Source organism: Pinus tabuliformis, chromosome X (assembly GCF_031772625.1).
Source record: "Pinus tabuliformis cultivar Carrire ecotype Pingquan chromosome X, CPIR1, whole genome shotgun sequence".
Classification (NCBI taxonomy): Eukaryota; Viridiplantae; Streptophyta; class Pinopsida; order Pinales; family Pinaceae; genus Pinus; species Pinus tabuliformis.
This window is the reverse complement of record NC_142308.1, coordinates 860,017,093-860,038,662: the sequence shown is the minus strand read 5'-3', so window position 1 is coordinate 860,038,662 and position 21,570 is coordinate 860,017,093. Positions and strand designations below refer to the sequence as shown.

General features: G+C 40.0%; 1 protein-coding gene across 4 annotated transcripts in view; it reads left to right on the top strand.

Moving 5' to 3' along the window:
• LOC149142423 (choline/ethanolaminephosphotransferase 1-like) overlaps positions 1 to 21,570 on the top strand; it is a 129,987-nt gene that overhangs the window by 91,461 nt on the left and 16,956 nt on the right. For all 4 annotated transcript variants that reach the window (XM_089446424.1, XM_089446426.1, XM_089446425.1 and 1 more), the window contains 2 exons: positions 20,571 to 20,639; positions 20,962 to 21,031. In XM_089446424.1, coding sequence (XP_089302550.1) covers positions 20,571 to 20,639; positions 20,962 to 21,031 — 139 coding nt within the window. The remainder of the gene's footprint in view (positions 1 to 20,570; positions 20,640 to 20,961; positions 21,032 to 21,570) is intronic.

Sequence of the window (21,570 nt, the reverse complement as noted above, 5' to 3'; positions counted from 1 at the left end):
TATCATGCATGGAAGATGACTTTGGACCTGACCTTGGAGGAACATGAAGTACTGGACTATGTGCAGGGAAAAGTGGTGGAGCCTCCTTCAAATGCACCAGCTGCTGCTAAGACGAAGTACAAAAAGGGTGAGGTCAAAGCAAAGAAAATTTTGGTTGACTCTATTCAAAAGCATTTGGTTGCCTATATTTCTGATTTGGAAACTTCTAAAGAGATATATGATAAGTTGGTTGGGATGTTCAAAGTGAACAATGCAAATCAAATGCTCTTTCTCAAAAACAAGTTGAAGGACATCAAGATGGATAAAGGGGAATCTATCCAATCTTACTTCATGAGGATCACACAAATCAATAATGACCTCCTATCTATTGGAGAAGTTATTGCTGACAGGAAGCTCACTCTCATTGCACTCGGGGGTCTTTCAAGAGCATGGGATGTTTTTAACACCCCCATTCTCAACAATGACAAGATTTATAGTTTCGATGAATTATTGGCTAGATGCACTCAAGAGGAGACGAGGATGATGGAAAGAGACCAACCTTCAAGTGGAAATGGACCTGTTGCTTTCTCCGCTCATGCAAAGAAGAAAAATAACACTGGTCCAAGGAGACAGGGTCAAGGATTCAAAGAAGGAAGGAAAGGAAGATGCTACAATTGTAACAGGATTAGTCACTATGCTAAAGAGTGTCCTCACAAGAATAATTCTACAAGGGATGACGACAACAACAACAGTTTCAAAGGCAATAACAATCAAAGGAACAACAAGTTCAACGATAAAGGAAAAAGGAATGCTCTCGCTACTCGATATGGAAATAGTCGACCTCCCAAAAGATCAAGAAACTCTAGGTATGAGGAAAGTAATGTTGTAGAAAAAAAAGGAATTTTATCTTATTTCCGCTTTATCTACTCCCTCTCCTCTGGGTACGTTGGATCATTAGTTGATTGATAGTGGAGCCTCAAGGCACTTCATTGGGTAGAAAGAGGCCCTCTAAAATTTGATTGAAAAGAAGACTAGTTTGGAGATCATACTTGGAGACAATGCCACCTACCCCATGAAAGGGATTTGTACTGTCAGTCTTCACTTGAATCAAGGTCAAACTATTCATCTACAAGAAGTATTGTATGTACTCGATTTGAAGAAGAACCTGGTGTCTATTTCTACGATGGAAGATAAAGGCTTCAAGGTAGCATTCATTGATGGAAAGGTACTTATTTGGCAAAAAAACCCTAAAGATGCATTCACACTTGGATTTAGGGTTGATAGTCTCTATCAAGTTGGAGGAAGTCCTTTGGGAGCCTTGACTTGTGATATTTCTCTTAAATCTGCATTATGGCACTGAAGGTTTGCCCACCTTCATTACAAAGCCTTACCTGGGGTGAGGAAGATGATCACAGGTATGCTCGAGTTCAACATGAATCATGAAGGAGTTTGTCGGGGTTGTGCAACTGGGAAACTTACAAGGGGACATTTCCCTTCAAGTGAAAGCCAAACTAACGATATTCTTCAATTGGTCCATTCTAACCTCTCTGGTATGTTTCCTGTAACATCATTGGGAGGATACCTATACTATGCAATTTTTGTGGATAATTCTCTTTCAAAACATGGATCTATTTCTTGAAGAAGAAGGATGAAGTGTTCAAATGGTTCCTTTCTTTAAAAGCCTTGGTGGAGAATCAAACAGGGAGGAAGATCAAAATATTGAGGACCGACAATGGAACCGAATATGAATCAACTAAATGGAGTTGCTGAAAGGAAGAATCAAACAATTATGGAAGCCACTCGTCTACGAAAGTTCTTATGGGGAGAAGCTGCCAACATTGCCATGTAAGTTCAAAATAGGAACCCGCATCAAGCACTGGATTTCAAGACACCTGAAGAAGTCTTCATTGGTAAGAAACTTGATGTTTCTCATTTTAGAATATTTGGTTGTCCTGTGTATTTTCATGTGCCTAAAGAGAAAAGAAACAAGGTGGAAGCATGTGGGAAGAAAGGTATATTTGTGGGCTACAATGAAAATTTAAAGGCATATAAAATTTATGTGCCTGGTCAAAGAGACGTGGAAATAAGCCATGATGTCACCTTCGTTGAAGACACTGCCCTTGAGAAAGCCACAAATCACCCCATTCCAAGGAAGAATAATGATGGTGCTGCATAACATTACGATGAACCTTTGACAGAGGAGCCTATGCCTGATGTTGAAGGCTCGAAGGATCCCATTGATCCACCTCCTGGTGATCCCTCTACCTTAAGGAAAAGACCTTTGTGGCTCAAAGATACTCTCGAAGATGTTGAAAGACGTATTGCTCCAAGAGGGACATTTCGTGAAAGTAAGAGGCCAAACAAGTATCTGTTGAGAAATCCAGGGCAATAATAGTTAGGTGATTTCTCTTTAATTAGTAACTGCTTGTGAGTGCTTTTTACAACTTTCGATTAGGGTCTTCTTTACTTAAGCTATTAATGTTCTTCATCAAACAACTACAAATGCATGAACGTCAATAGACAAGAGACAAAATGTAGGCTATGAGCCAGGGCCAAAACCTCTCACTCTTTGAGAGGAAAACCCGCACAATTTCTTCTTAAAGAGATTCCTATTGATGAATACCAAGACCAAGACCCTTGACCTATTTGACACTCCAAGACCAAGACACTAGTTCTCTTGACTGTCAATCTTCTACTCTTTTCTTCTTCTTGACTTCTCTTCCACTTTGACCTCCTTAGCTCCGAGATATCATCATCATTGAGACTTTGTCATTGATACGACACTGAGATCTCTTTACTGGCTATGACCCTTTCTCTGTGGTAGTATAGAGACTTTTTCACTGTGTAATATTGAACAATAATGGCACCGAAGCTGTGAGGCTTCAAGCCCTTCTCACTGTGGTATCATCAAACTGTAATGATACTGAGTTGTGAGACCTTCAAACTCTTCTTGTTGTGGTAGCTCTGAATTGGAGTAACACCGAATTTGTCAGCGTAATTGTTATCCGAATCTCAGAGATAAACCCGAACTCTTTGACTGTGAGATAACACTGAACTTATCTCAGCAATCTTGTATCCTTATTCGAGCTCCTTTAGCGAACTCGCCTCTGCAATCCTGTACCTTATCCGGAGCTTCTTCACTGACCTGATATCCGAACTTGTCACTTAATTGTTCACCTGAAATCACAGAGAGATATCTGAACTTGTCACTTAATTGTTCACCTGAAATCACAGAGAGATATCTGAACTTGTCTTCTATGGAAATGCGAAGACCTTGCCTACGTATATATAGTGGTTTGTTCCATATAAATAAGTCGACCTATAAATCCGAATAAGTGTCTCCATTAGGTGAGCCGACATGAGTTCTTCTCTCTCTCTTGAGGCCGACTTGAAGATTAGAAACTAGTGCTTGTCTTGGAGGGCTATTTGACAATCTTATAGACTTATATACATTTGTAATATGCCCAAGAAGGGTTCTCCATACATGACATTGACTCTTTGACTTTTATGACTAGATGACAAATCCTAAATGCTTTCAATGGGAGGCATCTAAAAATAACACCCTTGCTTCATGAAACCCACGAGTCAAGCATACAATCATTTTATTTTTCTTCTTTACATCAATTTACGTAAAAATCATAATTGCACATGTCTTTATGAAGACCAAACCTAGTTACACTTTTCAATAGTATCAAGGGTACTTAGTTGCTATGAGTTTTATTGTTCAATTTTAGCCATGTACGTTCGAAGAAGCCGTAAAACACCAAGTCTAGAAGGATGCGATGAATTAGGAATATGAATCTATCATGAAAAATGATGTCTGGGATGTGGTGCCTAGATCGAAGGACAAGTCCATAGTCACCTCAAAATGGCTATACAATATCAAACATGGAGCAGATGGAAGTGTTGAGAAATACAAGGCCAAGTTCGTTGCTCGAGGCTTCTCTAAAAAAGGAGTGGACTATGACAAGATATTTGCACTAGTTGCCCAAAATACCACTATCTGATCTATTATTGCTCTTGCTGCCACTCAAGGATGGAGCATACATCAAATGCACGTTAAGACTGCTTTCTTGCATGGTTTAATTAAGGAGGAAGTCTACTTGGAACAACCTCAGGGGTTTGAAGTGCAAGTGCGAAGGACACACGTATGCAGGTTGAAGAAAGCCCTCTATGGGTTGAAGCAAGCCCCTAGGGCTTGGTATGAGAGGGTTGATAACTATCTTATCAAGCTGGAATTTACGAGTAACGATGTTGATCCTTGTTGAAGAATGTAACTAGGTTCGGTCTTCATATTTGTATTTGGGTCTTAAAGAAATATTTCTATCAAAAGAAAGAGAGAAATTTTTATTCTTATTCATATGACTTATTAAAGCATGGGTTTCATGCTTGGGTCATCATGTTTTAGGTCAAGTCCTCATTGAGGACTCCTAGGATTTATATTAAGTCATTAGAGGCATTGTCCATTTAAAGAGACCCTTCTTGGTCTTGTGAATCATGTAAAAATAATTATTATTGAGTCAAATAAGTTATTTGACACCTCCACACCAAGTCAGCCTCAAGGAGATCAAGTCGGCCTCATACAGAGTAATTCGACCTCACCAGAAGCCTATATATACAAGCAGTTCAAATTCATTTGTAGAGATATATCACACAAGTTTGATTATCTTAAGTTGGTTTCCGAGTTCGAGATGAAGGATCTAGCACTTATGCACTACTTCCTAGGCTCGGAGGTCTGGCAAAAACAAAGTGAAATTTTCCATTCTCAAGGAAAATACCTTGTGAAGCTGCTCGAGATATGTGGGATGGTGAATTGCAAGTCTGTGTCTACTCCGATGGAACTCAACTTCAAGAAGTTATGTGGAAGTGCTGCTGGGCTTGAATTGGAAAATCCTTCTGAATATAGACAACTTGTGGGGGCCTTGATGTTCTTGGTAAACTCCCGTCCGGACATATGCTTCGTTGTGAATACATTGAGTCAATTTATGGTTGAGCCTCATCACACACATTGGATTGCTGCTAAGAATCTCTTGAGATATCTCTGCGGCATTATCAACTATAGATTGAGATACACTACCGAGAATTTGAGGTTGCATGGATATACTGATGTTGACTGGGCTGGCAGTGTGGTGGATCGAAAGATTACATTAGGATGTTGCTTCTGATTGGGGTTTGCTTTGATTTCGTGGATGAGCAAAAAGAAAAAATCGGTTGCTTTAAGCACCGTCGAGGCCGAATATGTTGCAACTAGTATGGCTTGTTGTGAAGATGTTTGGTTGAGGAAGCTCTTAAGTGAGCTATTAGAGCATGTGCTAGATACCACCGTGATCTTTTGTGACAACTAGAGTGGGATTCACCATTCATAGAATCTCATGTTCCACGACCACTCCAAACACATTGATATTAGGTATCAATTTATCTGGGATATGGTACAATAGGGAGCAATAAGGTTCCAACACATTAGGACTGATGAGCAGGTCGCAAACATCCTCACAAAGCCGTTAGGGAAGGTCAAACTCTTAGCCTTCGGAGAGAGACTTGGAGTCGTGGAAAGACCCTCCCATGAGGGTCCCGCTTGAGTTGGACATTGAGCTCTGGGAGCTCCCGGGGGCTTGGCGTACTTCTTGGAGCTATGAGCGACCATAGGGTTTGTGGTTCACCTTCCCCTATCGGTGTGCTGTGTATAGGGTGAGTGGCTCACCTTCCCCTATCGGTGTGCTGTGTATAGGGTGAGTGGTTCACTTTCCCCTGTGATACCCCAAGATGCTTGACATGTGTGTAGGTTGAGTGGTTCACCTTCCCCTACGATTGACGACACATGTGTAGGGTGAGTGGTTCACCTTCCCCTACGATTGACATATGCATAGGATGAGCAGTTCACCTTCTCCTATGGCATAAGAGCAAGATGAGTGGTTCACCATCTCTTGCATACTCCCTGGCATACATCCTACCCATGTAGTCCGAGACTCATGGGAAGTACCTCTGATCTAGCCAATGAGTTGGTAAAAGTGGATAGAGACCATAGCACTACAAATGGACGCATCATGTATTGTCGTAGTCCCTATGTCTATGATGCATGGTGTTCAACAACTTGATCTGGGATCAAGTCTGATTGAGGTTCTACCTCTGGACTGACTTTTGTTAGTGGAGAGTGGTAAGGTCTTATGACTCACTCTTAATCGATTCTTCTTCATTATTCATATCAATGTTCAACAGAGCAGAGATGAGAGGAGATACAAAGATGGTATATGGCGACAGGATGGCCTGATGATCGATGATGATGGATGGATTAGCAGGTGGAATTCTCCCTAGTTGAGAGGGAATGTTAAAATTGGCAACTAGGGCCAAATTCTACTTTAGACAACTCATTTGAAGGAGATGATGATTGCATTGAATTCCTCTTTTTGAGAGGACAAAAATTGATCTAAAGATCATCCAATTTGGACAAGCCGAAGTGTGTTTTTGAATTTATGTCCACACGTGCGAATTGTTCAGGTCGGCCACATCATCATGTAGGCTCATGAAGCCCAATGGACGTGTCACTTAACCCTCAACGACATGTATAAATACAAGTGACCTCTCACCTCATTTGGCATCATCACAACTCATCATTTCACTCTCATCTGATTGGGTCGTACAAAATTGCCGAAAACTCAATTTCTCTCACATGTGCGAATTTCAGGAGGCCCTTTTGACTGCGTTTGACTTTTATGTTTTTAGCTGAAGTTTGACCAATGTTGACCGAGGTGTCTTTGACCAGTTTTGAGTGCGATTTTTGGAGGATTATTTCTATTTCTCTATGATGCATTGCTGGGCATAGAAATAGAGAAAATATGGGCACTTTGACCAACGTTGACTGCAACTTTGACCGCAGAAAATTACAATAGACTCTCTCCTTTGACTGAATTTGATTGGACTTGGAAGGATTGTTTTGGGCTGACTTTGACCGTCAAGGAAGGTTGAGTTTGACTAAGGTTGACCAAGCTCAAGGAGGCAAGTTTGACAACTGCGTTGACCAAATTTAACTTTTTGGTTAGGGTTGAGTTTGACTATGGCTGACTTTTGATTTGACAAGGCGGTTTTGATTTTGATTTGGCAAGTCAATTTTGACTTTTTGTACTCTCTCTCTTTGCTGAACATTTGATATAATAATAAGAAGAATTGATCAAATAGTTTTCCCCACATTTGGGTTTTTCTCTGGCATCCACCAAATCTAGTGTCCTCTTGTCTTGGCTTGTCTTCCACATTTTATTTTATTTTCTATCTACAACTACTGTCAATGTGATTTATGGTTAATGTGATTGCTATTGGAAACTAATTTGGAAATTATCATTGCGTTGCTTAAAGTACATTGAAGTAGTTGTGCTAAGCATAGAACATACCATTGTTAACTAAATTTAACAGGGACCAATCATGCAATTAGAGATCGAGGGAATTTTTCTTCTCTTGAGTGGTGGAACATGCATGGAGGTGCTACTCCACTTATATAATATTTGGCGATACGAGTGCTATCACAGGTGGTAAATACTTCTTCAGCGGAGAGGTGTTGGAGCACCTATAGTTTCATCCACAATGGTAAAAGTAATAATTAAAAGTAAAGTAAATCAAGCAGAGAACTTGGTTTATGTTCATTAAATCTTGTGATGGTTGCCCCATTACTGTGAGGAGGAAAAGAATAATAAAGACATTAAGATTTGGGACAAAAATCCAGAGGCGGCCAATTTGGAGGTTGGAGTGTTGCATTTAGAGCAATTGGAGGATGCTCTTATCTTGGATGATGATGATCAATATGAGACGACACCCCCGTTTGGTGCCATGGTCCCCATGTTCCATTCTTTGACAAAAACACAAACCAACTCCAAATCCAACCTTGAAGCTTCAAATATTTGCTATGCATACACAAGAAAGTCTCCAAGAAATCTTTGAAAAAACCTTTCGGCTTAAATCTTTCAACAATAACTCTCTCAATATTTTATCAAAACAACAATAAAAAATAACTAAGGGAGGAGCCTCTTCTATATATTTCTAGGCTTTTTTACCTCTCAAACTAGCAGGGGTCCTAGAAGGGGATCTTAGAGGGGAAACTGCTATGTCAAGGGCAACAATGGAGCAATAGCCCACCATCATCTCAGCTAAAGCTCCCTACTCTTTATGGACTTTCATCAATGGGAGGACACCCGATATGAAGGGGAATCACCTAGATAAATGGGTCAATAAAGGGAAAAGAGTGATTCCTGAAGAGGTCTATTCACAAGAGATGCTCAATATATGGCTTGTTGGCCTAAGAGGCAAGATGAGAGGCTCTCTAAGAGGACCAAGAGGGTCTTACAGGCTAGGTTTTGGGAATGAGACTTCTTAGGGAGGGACCTAGTCCTAAAAACCCTTATGAAGACTTGGTTTCCAAATGGTCTTTGAAGAGTTACCTTCCAAAAGTTATGGGACCACATGAGACCAAGTGCACCCACATCTAGGTCAAGTTTGTGGAATTGATCAATCAAGGGTATCAATGAGGACACTAGCCAAGGGAATCAAAGGACAAGATTCAATCTCAGAGCTAGGGCTTGAAATATCTCAAGATCCCATTGTTGGAACGACTTCAAAATTTGAGGGCCTCTAGGAGACACAACAATGAAGTAAAGGCTAGGAGATCGAATTTTTTTGATGGGAAGTTTGTGAGAAATGTGATGCCCTAGGTCCCCTATGAAGGCTAGGCCTAGAAGAAAGAGGGAGAGATGATAAAGATTATGATTTATGGTGATCACCTGTGGAAGACCAATGCTTATTCCTTTGGGAGAAATGGAATCAAGAAGATTCCAATGATTAGGATGGTTTCATTCAGTTAAGGAGGCCTTTAGAACAATTTCACATGGCAATTAGGGCACACGGAAAACTATTTCAAGGTATTTATACTTCAATGTGCAATATGTGATGACTTTTCAAGATAAATTTCAATGAAATATCTCTAGGAACATTCACTTATTCAAATATGGCCCATAACATGATGCAACACTAATAAAAGACAAATTTATACCCTTTCACCCGAGAAAAACAACAAAATTCTGGCCTAGTATGGCGAAAATCCCGACATCATTTATTTGAGATACAAAAGAATGACAAAATAATAGTAAAAGAGAACTTGCATGTGAGAACAAGTATATCCAACAATCATCATATGCCAATATAGAATCTCCAAAACAAAAATGAAGATATCCAGATTCCAAACATCAAAATTCATCCATCCATCTAATTTCGTCCTCCAAAGAGAATAGGGAAAATGTCATGAGTGAATATGATCAATCCCTATGATGATGATAGAATGGATCAACTCATCATCTATTTATACACTGCCTAATGAATTCGATTTAGCTAATTTCAGCCTAATGTAGCCCCTAAAATAAAATAATGTGCATAATAACAACCTTTTGGTGACAAGCCCACCAAACTAGCTCAATAACAAAGGAGTAAGCCTCTCAAGAGGGTGGAATGATCAATAACATGTGTCGTTGGGCCTTAAAGGAGGCCTAATGAAGTCCATAGGTGGCCTAATGAAGTCCATAGGTGCCACAATGTGAAATAGGACTCCGAAAAGTAGTGGACAAGGGGTTGGCCCCTTGTTCTCCATGTAATAAACCTGTGGTGCTCCCAAATGGATATGGGGGCACACAAATGTCTCCAAGGTCTCCAAACGGATTGAAGATGTCCGTAGACCATTTGCAAGGGCTAGGATGATGATATAAGTGATGCCACATCATCGTATGGATCGTGGACCATCTGCCAAGTGTATGGTGCAACTGTGGAATGACTGCGCATGGTGAACCAAGTGCATCTTCTTTGTCCAATAGGTGAACCACAAGCAATCTAGGATGATGATCAATCAAGGGTATGCTTGACTTAATTGAGGAGGAGAAGAAGGTCAAATGAGGAATTTTCAACAATCTCAACATAATGATCTCAATGAGGACACTAGCCAAGGGAATCAAAGGGCAAGATTCGATCTTGGAGCTAGGGCTTCAAATATCTCAAGATCCCATTGTTGGAACGACTTCGAAATTGGAGGGCCCCTATGAGACACAACAACGCAATGGAGGCTAGGCGATCGAATTTTCTTGATGGGCAATTTGTGAGAAATGTGATGCCCTATGTCCCTTATGGAGGCTAGGCCTAAAAGAAAGAGGGAGAGCTGATTAAGAGTATGATTTATGGTGATCACCTATGGAAGACCAGTGCCTATTCCTTTGGGAGAAATGGATTCAAAAAGATTCCAATGATTAGGATGGCTTCATTCCGTTAAGGAGGCCTTTAGAACAATTTCACATGGCAATTAGGGCACGAGGAAAACTATTTCAAGGTATTTATACTTCAATGTGCAATATGTGATGACTTTTCAAGATAAATTTCAATGAAATATCTCTAGGAACATTCACTTATTCAAACATGGCCCATAACATTATGCAACGCTAATAAAAGACAAATTTATACCCTTTCACCCAAGAAAAGAAACAAAATTTCGGCCTAGTATAGCGGAAACCCCAACAACATTTATGTGACGTAGAAAAGAATGACAAAATTACATCAAAAGAGCACTTACATGTGAGAACAAGTATATCCAACCATCATCATATTTCAATATAGAAGCTCCAAAACAAAAATGAAGATATCCAAAACATCAAAATTCATCCATCCATCCAATTTCGTCCTCAAAAGAGAATAGCGAAAATCTCACAAGAGACTATGATCGATCCCTGTGATGATGATAAAATGAATCAACTCATCAGCTATTTATACAATGCCTAATGAATCCGATTTAGCTAATTTCAGCCTAATGTAGCCCCTAAAATAAAATAATGTGCATAATAACAACCTTTTGGTGACAAGCCCACCAAACTAGCTCAATAATAAAGGAGTAAGCCTATCAAGAGGGTCGAATGATCAATAACATGTGTCATTGGGCCTTAGAGGAGGCCTATTGAAGTCCATAGGTGCCATAATGTGAAATAGGACTCCCAAAAGTAGTGGACAAGGGGTTGGTCCCTTGTTCTCCAAGTAATAAACCTGTGGTGCACCCAAGGGGATATGGGGGCACACAAATGTCCTCATGGGTCTCCAAATAGATTGAAGATGCCTTTAGACCATCTGCAAGGGCTAGGATGATGATATAAGGGATGCCACATCATCATATAGATCCTGGACCACCTGCCAAGTGTATGGTGCAACTGTGTAGCTGACTGGGCATGGTGAACCAGGTGCATCGCCTTTTTCCAATAGGTGAACCACGAGCAATCTCTGAATGACTCTGGGGATCTATGGAATGCTGTATGTTGTTGTGGAGGTCCATGGCTCTCTACACACACCCTACATGTGTCAATGTAACCTTCTAGAGGGTTAGAACCTCGTATAGGGAGACCAAACCCAAAATGTAGACCATGTGTAATCCTGGATAAGTTCCAATGCACCCCCTTGCCCTCCAGTACACAAAGTAATTAAAGAATAGAGTAAAAGAGTTTGCAAACCATGGAAAACAGGTGGGCACTTCATAATGGCATGCCCTTCCATAGTGGGCTTTGGCATGTGCGATTGTCTCCAAGCTTAAAGGGGGGTTATCCAAGCACCCTATTAGGTGGTTATTGCTTCTAAAGGGGGTGTATGCCCATGGTACATCCTTCAAATGGTGGTGGCATGCGACAAAGTGATAGATCAGAGTAGGGGATGAAGGGAAAACCCTGGGTCACATGCCATGGTACGACGATAGCTAAACGAAAGCCAACACTTGGGTAAATGATGTGTAGGAGGGAGCAATTGTGGTACATGAGTTACCTCAACCTTGATTTTTCCACCCTTCCTCATATGCCTTTTTCCTTTTATGATTTTTCTTTGGTTAACTGCTCGGGGTGCAAGGGAACGAGAGCATGGTGTGTGAAGTATAGCAGTGGATACCCCCTTTAAGATGGGGTAGTTCATCGCCCCCAGGGGTTGGGACAATCATGGGATCCTAAATGATTGAGGAGGTTCATCTAGGGCCCCTAGGAACTAGGGTGATGGCCATGGAAGTGGGTAGAGTTTGTGTTTGTGCAGATCATCTTTTGCATTTTTTGGTACAATTTCCTGTTGAATGTGGCCAATTATGCCTTTTCTTTTCTTTTCTTTTCCATCAACCTCTGGGTCATTCCAGGCCCGACCCAAGGTGTGGGCAAAGAGGAGGGGGTGGTTGGCCCTTTGTGGACCCAATGGAGGAATATGGACCTAGGTAGGAGGTGTGAAGAATGGGATTATAATGAGCCGAAGGGGAGTGATATATGTGGATTAGGAAGTGAGACCACACAACCAAATTCGGGGTTTCCCATGTAGTACCATCCCTAAAGCCCAAAGGTCAGTAAAAAATATCCCTTGGGATTAGGGTCCAAGGTTAACATCCAAAAGAGACCTAGGGGACAAGATCACAAACCTAGTCAACCCTTTCCGCTGAATCCCCCCACTAATCCACGCCTAAGAGTTTCCATGATAAGTAAACTAAAATGCTCAATCACCAAATGACAAGGCATACGTTTAGGTTTGGGAGGCCCACCTTCGAACATACGTTCATGACAGATGGGTGAGGGACCACATGGCTGGCTTAGGTGGTAGAGAAATGGCATAATGAGCTAGTTGGTGGCTGCAAGGGGTTGCCAGTTGAGGACCGTCATGGAGAAATTTTTTCTCCTAGGGATATCATGCACAAAGTGGTGGGTAACATGCTTAACAACCCTTCAATAAAATAATAAATCCTTGGCTAAAACTCTAGATCTAACAACCAATATCCACGATCTAACTAAGGTGGATAAGGTTAACAATACATATAGTTGGACTTGATTATGTCGCATATGCAATTCTCCAATAAAAAGGCCCATGAATGTAAGATGTTTCGATAAAAAGGCGAAGACTATGTCAGAGCTCTAATGTCTAGCCTCCATGTAGAAAATTTGTGACCTGTAGCCCCACCCAGTTTTAATTTGTTTTGCACGTCAAGTTTAATGCCCAAACCCCATTGTTCATTGCTGATATTAAACTTGAATATAAATTCAATTAAAACGCTATAAGCTACCACTACTCTTTCGCATTGAGTTGATAAATTTCACAAGCATGCACAAAATTTTTGACACTGACTTTTGGTCAATTAGACCTTGGAAAAACCCTGAAGGGAAAACTGGTAGGAAGAGGATTTATGATCCTTTTCTCAGAGAAATTTACAACATTAATTACAAACAAGGGTACTTATATCCCTCGAAATTTGGGTAAACTCCTAGAAAATCGAACTACTATTTAGAAATTCATGCCATAGGTCAGACTTTGACTCCTCAAATTTAATGCCACTATTCAACAATTCAAACCTCAAATTTCATGGCAATACTCAGACTGTTAATCTCTAGAAATTTTTGCCATAGACCATCAATCTTTGCCTATAATTTTGTGCTACTAGACTCGAATTTTCCAGCATTGAAAATTGTCTTTGTTTGACAAATTCCTCCTGGGAATTTGCACTACCAGATTGACTTTTCTTCCTCGAATTTTGCTCCTGTTTAGATCAGCAATAAATGCATTCAGTCTGCCTTGAAATCAACGCTAAAGATGATTACTGTAGCTGCATGTACCTTCTCGATTTGCGTGCCACTGTCTCAGCCTAGAAATTTGTGCTTCAGTATGCATTTCCTTGTTGCAAATGAGTGCTTTCTCAACCTTCTCCTTGCTTCTCCTCTCCTCTTCTTCACTTCTCCAAAAACTACACTTGAAGAATGAATGAGCATCCATTGCATTTCCCCCCTTTTTTGTCTCCATAAGGATGAGAAGACCTATCCCTAAGATCAAGGGTTGAGATAAGATCTTAGCTTCTCTTGATCAAGGGTGGAGATCTAGTCTCTCACATTGACCCTCTCTCATGTCTCCCCCTTCATTAATGACCCCCTCTAGTCTCTTTAATAACTTGTTTTATCATGTACTTTTTGCCTCATAAAGTCACTTTTAAAATAGAAAGTCACTTTAATATTATAAAAATACAATATACTTTTAGGCCTCATAAAGTGACTAAAATGCCACATGACTTTAATGATCTCATAAAGTCACACTAAAAAGGTGGGTTCACTTGTTTTACTAGGCTCAGGCAGAAAGCACTAGGAAACACCTCCTTGGTACCTTTTTGTTAAAATCGGCAACAAGGGCCAAAATCCATGTGGGTCATCTTATTTATGGAAGCTGATATTTTTCTTGGATCCCTCTCATTGAGAGGTGTAGGATTGATCTAAAGATCATCTGATTTCGATAAGTATTCATGGGGATATGAATTTATTTGTGTTATGGGACAAATCATCTAGGTCGGCCAGCAACCAAATAACCCTCACATGTGCTCAACGTTTTAATATAAAAGGAGGTGATTGGATAGTCATTTGGACACACACTTCACTCTTGATTTCTCTCCACTTGTTTTGGGTTTTAGTGGAAGAGAAATCTAAGAGGAGGAAGCCCTAGACGCAGTAAGGAACGAGCCTAAAGCTTGAAGTCTAAACACAGTCCTAGATGATGCCCTAGCAAGGAAGACACAGTCATGTTGTGAATAAGAGATGCCCACGCTATCAAGGAACATTGCCCTCATCTATACGTTGTCCCAAGGGTGACCCTAACTGTAGTAAAGAGGCTCCCTAACTCGCTGTTTTAAGGATGCCCTAACCAACAAAGAGGGACAAAACAACGTGGTGTTTTAGGGCTATTTCTAGGGTATGTTTGAGGGCCGAATTGCTATGAGGGGAGGCCAAGACAACTCCCTAGAGGGCCGAGACAAGGAGAGGTTGGTTCAACCTGCGTGGAGGTGTCTTGGGTGCAAGGAAGGGCAGCGTATGATGTTGTAGGTGGGCCGCAAGTCCTAACTCTCTTTGGTGGGCAACATGGAATTGTTTAGGGGCTATCTATGCCCAGGACATCAGCCAAGGGTGCCAGCACCTCTTCAAGAGTAGGCCGTAGTAAAGGAGGGCTATTTTGCTGGCTGATCAAGGGTTATTACAGCAGGCAAATATGCCCTAACCAGTCATAGACATTACAACAGTAACTCAGACTTGGAGCGACAATTGTGATGTGTGTTGGATCCGTTCTTTGGGTCAGTTTGGATCATATTGTTGGGCAGCCTGTGGGAGCCAAATTGGTGGCTTGACATAGCAGCATGGTACATGGGACAACAAGTACATGGTGCAACAATCATGGTGTAGCAATGGTACATGGGACAACAAGTACATGGTGCAATAATGATACTTGGGACAACAATGATACTTGGTGTAGCATTGGTTCATGGTGGAGCAATGGTACATGGTGCAACATTGGTACAACAATCGGAGCTGCAACGAGTACATGTTGTACAGTGCAACATAGTGCACATAGGAGCAACGATGCATAACATAGCTCCCAACACGATAATTGCACAACATGACAGATGTGTCGCCATTGTCACTTTGGTAACCAACTTCTGTACAAGGGAGGCTTCCCGGTAGGATTCAAAGATTAAGTAACCCTAGGACACCTATAGTTAAATGCCCCATGACATTCCTACAAAGAAAATCCACGCTCATAAGTCTAATACAACTATGTCAAGGATGGAGGTTGAATGTAAAGCAAGTAAAAATGGTTCATAGGGTCTACGGGTCAATCCTAAGGCTATCCAAGCCAATGGTGTCTCAATTAAGTTCTTGGGACACAACTCGAGATTATTTGACACTTGGCAGTTATAACTAGGGCGAAAAGTTGTAGTTTTGGACAACAAAGTAGGGCTTATAACAATAGCAACTCTAGCCATTCAAATCACACAAAAATTATATGGCTTGAAAGATTAGAAAATAAACAACTCAGGGAAGAAATTTCAACAACTTTTAGTGGTTCAAATTGCCAATAAATGCTCATAAAGATTTGACGTCAACCCTAAATAAATGCAGAAATAAGCATGTAATACCAAGAATTTAACCATTAAATGCACATAAAATCACTTCTACACTATAGGGTGTTCATCAATGAACATTATCTCAAAGTATAAATAATAAAAGGTGAAAATTATCCCCAATACAATAGTGATTTAATAAAGTAACAAAATTAATCTAAAACTAGGGTTTAAAATTAAAATCTACTAGTTAATGATTTCCACATGAAGAACTTATCGACTAGGAGGTACTAGTGTCTTCTCCTACTAGGGCAATGGAATCTAGGATACATGCAAAAAATTAGGCAATCCAAAGGGGGAAAACCTAAATCCAACTTTCTAGGGAAAATTAATTGACTTGCCCTAGGTTGTGATTTAGGGTTCTCAATTCTCTAGATTAGCAAGGGAAGATAATTAACTTACTCTCTTCCCCAAACCTTTAGAAATTGGGGACAAAATCAATATGGACATGCACAAATTATCGAAGCAAGGCAAAAAAATTATACATACAAAGCATTCAAAATCCATGATCCACCATCTGATCCAAAAAAAGTGCTCAATCCAATCCAAATAGAGAAACCATATGCCTAGTAGTTCTACTAGGCATCCATTGTGCAATAATAGTCAATGTTGAGTTACAAAACAAATAAAGGTCTTCTAGATGATGAATTTGACTTCTTATTTACATAAGAGCTAAGTAGGTCATGTCCTTTACAAATGGTGGGTAAGATGACCTAAAACACATGTAATCCACATAATGTGTGATAAGGTCACATGCGGACCCAAAAATGTAGCCATCGCAACTTAGAAACATAACATAAGATGCTAAAATTTCCCAGGAGTATGAGCTGTGAGCTAGAAAAGGGTGATGTCATGACATCAATCCTCATGACATCAAGCATATGGGTGAATATGTTATGTGCAAGCTCTAGGAGGGTGATGTCGTGATTCCAAAGGTATAGTCCTCAACCCAGAAGGTGTACAATCCATTTGAAAGGTGTCCCTTTGAGTAATCATCATCGAAATATCATTTGCAAGTCAACGTACATCAATAAGGGTGCAAAGCCAACTTGGGGGCATCCTATGGGGACGTGGAGAACATCATCATTGGAGGCAATTACCTAGCTTAGATGGTAAACGTCCACAGCTCCAGAGGAAGAGGATGACCCACCTCACCATTAGAATCATCAGATGCTCAAACGTCCTACTCAAAAGCTGTGACTACCTGTCTAGAAATGTCTTTGGTGAAGGCACAAGTGGGTTGGGCGACCTCTATAAAAAAGGCTAAAGAACCGACATTCGATCCCTCACAGGATGGTGAATGGGACTTGGAGTAATCACCTAACATAGCTCATGGAGTATTAATGTGGGCCCAATTTAATGAAAGAAGGCTTGAAAGTATTCTACATTGACCTCATCATTAAATATCTTCTAGTGGAAGACTTGTAAACAAGTTTCCCGACTTAAGTATGAGAGGTTTATTTGTGGGCCATGTTACTACAAAAGCTAGTAGGCCTTGTGCAAAGCCTCACTAGGCAACATAGGTCTCATGGCAATAGGAGCTCAACCACCATTGTCACCTCAGTGGCCTCTCTCAAGTTGTTTAATGGTGGAATTTATCCTTGCAAGGGAGGCTTCCCTAATGAAATCATGAACAAGATATTCAACAAATGAGGGCTCAAGGGTGTTATAAGGTCTAATGATTGAAGAGGAAGGTACCAGCCAAACCTTGGAAGGGTTGAGATAAGAGTTAATAAAGCTCAAATACACTTCCCTAAGACCTTTGTGATTTAGAAGAAAGTTGTTATAATTTACGGTTTTTATAAAATGTAGATTTAGGGCATATGATGGCTTGTCAATAATAAGATCAACAAGGGGCAAAGACTACCAAAGAGGTAAGCAAGGGTTAGGTAAACAATGAAGTTTTCATGGCTAAAGATGCATACAACAATAATTATCTAGACCTCAACCCTAATTATGGTGTGAAAATATGCAATTAATGCTAGATTTTGGCATTTTATATTTATTAAATGCAATTCCTACCAGTAGGGAAACAACAAATATACATAAAGTTGCTATAAAATGCAAATTTAAGCTGAATCTAACCCTAGTTACCATTCTTTAAGGGGAAAAAGGAGACATTAGGATGTTCATCACAAATTAGTCTAGCTCCTTCTCTCAGTTGGGAAATGGAGTGAATAATGGCGAGGTCAAAGATAGAGGGACTTGTATTAAAAGGGTGGAGGACTAAAAATCCTCTCTTCGAAAACCTAGTGACTTCTTTAAAGTGGAGATTTAAGATCAAAAGATGTATATACCATGTTCCTTTGATGGATTCTTGAAAGACAAATTTTGCATAACAAGTAGAAACGAGATTTCATGAAATATTTTGCACTTTTTAATATGGCACAATAGAAACCCTAATTTTAGAAAATTACATGCAAAATCGAAAAAGAATTGACAGTAAACTTGCACCATTACATCAAGAATCACTTCATCAATCCAAGGTAGTCTTTTCATGCAAAAATATCCTTCCCAAGGCAATGCACTCCATCATTGATCCATAGTGACCAAGAGAAAAAGACAAGAGTGACAGTGTTCACTTCTTGAGAGAGAGAAGTGTGAAGAATGTGTGATGATACAAATGAAAGTGACTTCCCTCTATCTATATGAGCACAATGAAGTCACTTTTCATAATTTTACAAGTAAAATCCCTAAAAGTTTGCTTGAGTGTTCAACTAAGCCTAAAGGTCACAAGCCGACCTTAATATAGCTTTAAAACATAATAAATGCACCAAAATATCCCACACGTGGAAATAATTGCTATCCATGATGACACCATCCTCTCAAAATGGACGATCTCCATCAAGCAAGTGATAGAGTGGCACATTGCTCATCACATCACTCCAAGAAAATCATTAAAATTGCATGGGTACATCTCCAAATAACTCCCCCTTTACCATGACGTCACCTTCGAGAAGGCTCATGTCGCCCTTTTTGGGAATGTGGGGATGATGTGCCGTGCTTTGAGGCAAGCATTGGCATCTAGGCATAATGTGCTAGGCCTCCCAAATCATCTCAATGATCACCATCCTCATCTAGGATCTGGAACAAGGAAATGTTTATCAAATAGTGTGAAGGCCAACTTGGGGGTGTCTAGGGTCCATTTGGGCACATCATCAACAAATCCAATGTCTTGGCCTCCTGGTAAAGTGTTTCAAGATCAGGGGGTGTAGCAAGGGTCATACAACCATGTGGAGTCTCATAACAGCCCAACATCCATCTCACGAGGGCAAGGCTTGGGCTACAAGTTCATATCTACTGTCAACAATGGGAAAATCATCCTTTGAATTGTGTGGAACACACCCTCAAAACCAAATGAGATCAACATCATTAGGGACAAAAACCATTAAAGTATCATATTGAACCATATTTAATGTTGGGGCACAAAAATAGTTCATGCATACCTTGCCTTCCAATTTCTTTGTAGGTCAGGATTCGTAAGCAAGTTACCATACTTGTGTTAGGGATGATTATACCTTGAGACCTACTAGGTGCTTCCAACTCCTAATGGGAAAGACATTTCATAGGTAGACCCATCAATCCATATGTGCATGCTGTTGAAATTTCCATTCAACCTAGGTGTGGTCTATGACTTAGCTAAGCACATAAACATACTAGCAGTGCTCAACAATAAAAAACTTTGCACAACTGAAAATATTAACAAACAAACCAACAATAATACATAATATTTTTTGGCCCAAATCATGTTTCGTAGTTGTCCATTAATAAGAAAACCATAGGGCTCCAATACCAGGGATCATGTCACTTTACAAACCTTGATACAAAGTTATAATACACAATTTGTCCTTTGATTGAAACCCTAGGGTTGAGGCCTAGTCCATCAAGTCCTCATCTACCCAAAGACAAAATACTTTCAACAGTCCTTTGCTTACAAGAGCACAACATCAAATGCTTGACTTACTTGGGCAGTTCCTTTAGCCCTTTTGTACCTTTCTGTAGCACTTGTCCTTTGGCTGCTATGAACTTCTTTGCATCACATGGTCAACACCTTCTGACCACTGCCTCCCTTGCTGCCCACTTGGCAGAGACCTGCAGAGTCGTCAATCAATTTCTTAAGTCTTGGGCTTATCTCTTGAACCCACAGACTACTTGCTTTCCACACAAGACTCCTCCTTCAACTCTCTATCCTGCTGTTCCAGCCATACACCACTCAACAAGCCTACTTATCTCTGTCCAGACCATAACCCCCTCTTGGCCTACTTGTATGGTCCACAATCAATATCTTTGAACATTAATTTAATTCAACAATATACTTGTTTGATTGAGATCATAAAGTCATTAGTACAATACCATACTTTTTTGAATGTTATTATAATCCAACATTTGCACTCCCTTGACTTATATCATTATACCTTTTGCCATTCCATTGGCCGATTTTGGCCACAATTGGACATTGTTAATATAATATATAAATGTATCAATATTTTCATGGGCAACGTACGCACCTTATTTATGCTACAGTAGAGAAATCTCCGAACCCTGTTTGTCTCTTTTGACCTTGGAATGCATCTATAATATTGTCTCAAGTGTGCTGTGTAGGAGGTTTTCTAATTATAGTATAGTTGGATTTTTTTATATGCAGGCGCTGAATGGTGGGCGCAGAACTGTAGACAAGCTATCGGGTTTCTCTCCTGGGTACCATTTATTCCTGGTAAATTATTTAGTTAGTTAAAAATGGATTGACATTTGAAGGATAAGATATAAAGTGTAAAATATTATTTTGGAATGAAGACATATTACATATTGCCAAGGGTTAAAAGTTGTTGGTCCTTTATCTGTAACTTCATAGTTTTCATGAGATGTGCAGGCTGAGATGGCAACTTTTATCGTGACATGTTAGTGTGTGTTTTCTATTCCTATGAAATTGTTACTATTAAATTATTGACCCAATTTTAGTTTTCTTTTGTTGCAAGTACTATTCAATTTCATATGTTGCCAGTATTTTAGCACACTAATTTTCTGAATTCATGCAGATATTCCCTTAAATGAACTTGTTTTGTATATCACGGTAATTTTTGGCGTGCTACCAACTGTTGGATACAAGTAAGTTTGTTACCATCAATATTGCTGACTTGTAATTGACTAAAGCATGCATTTTTTCTTCTATTACTAGTTTCTTATCATTTCTGTTTGTGTTTGGTCCTCAACTTGCTTTTCTTTGTTTCTTTATTGCTTTGCCCAATTGCAAAGTTACCTGAAATTCTTCATTGGAGGATCTTGTGATTGGTGTTTTAAATTTTAACCTTGATTCCTCTTGATTTTCAAACTAGAGAAAGTGATGTTTATTGATTTATATTTAGGGTTAATGAATTTTGTATTTGGAGAAGCCTTCTCAAATATCAGTGTTCCACGGGGACACAGATGGGGTGCACACACCCCATGCTTCGCACGCACCTAGGATTGGGGGGATGCCTGGCGAAATGTTTCCTTACGTCCCCCTTTTGGGGAGACATGGGAGGAAACATTTCCCTCAGTGTGAGGGACACATTTCCCCATAAGGGGTGCTTCTAGGCACACCCCCTCAAAAGGGGGATGCCCAGAAGCACCCCTTTTGAGTTTGAGTTATCAATTTACTATTCCAA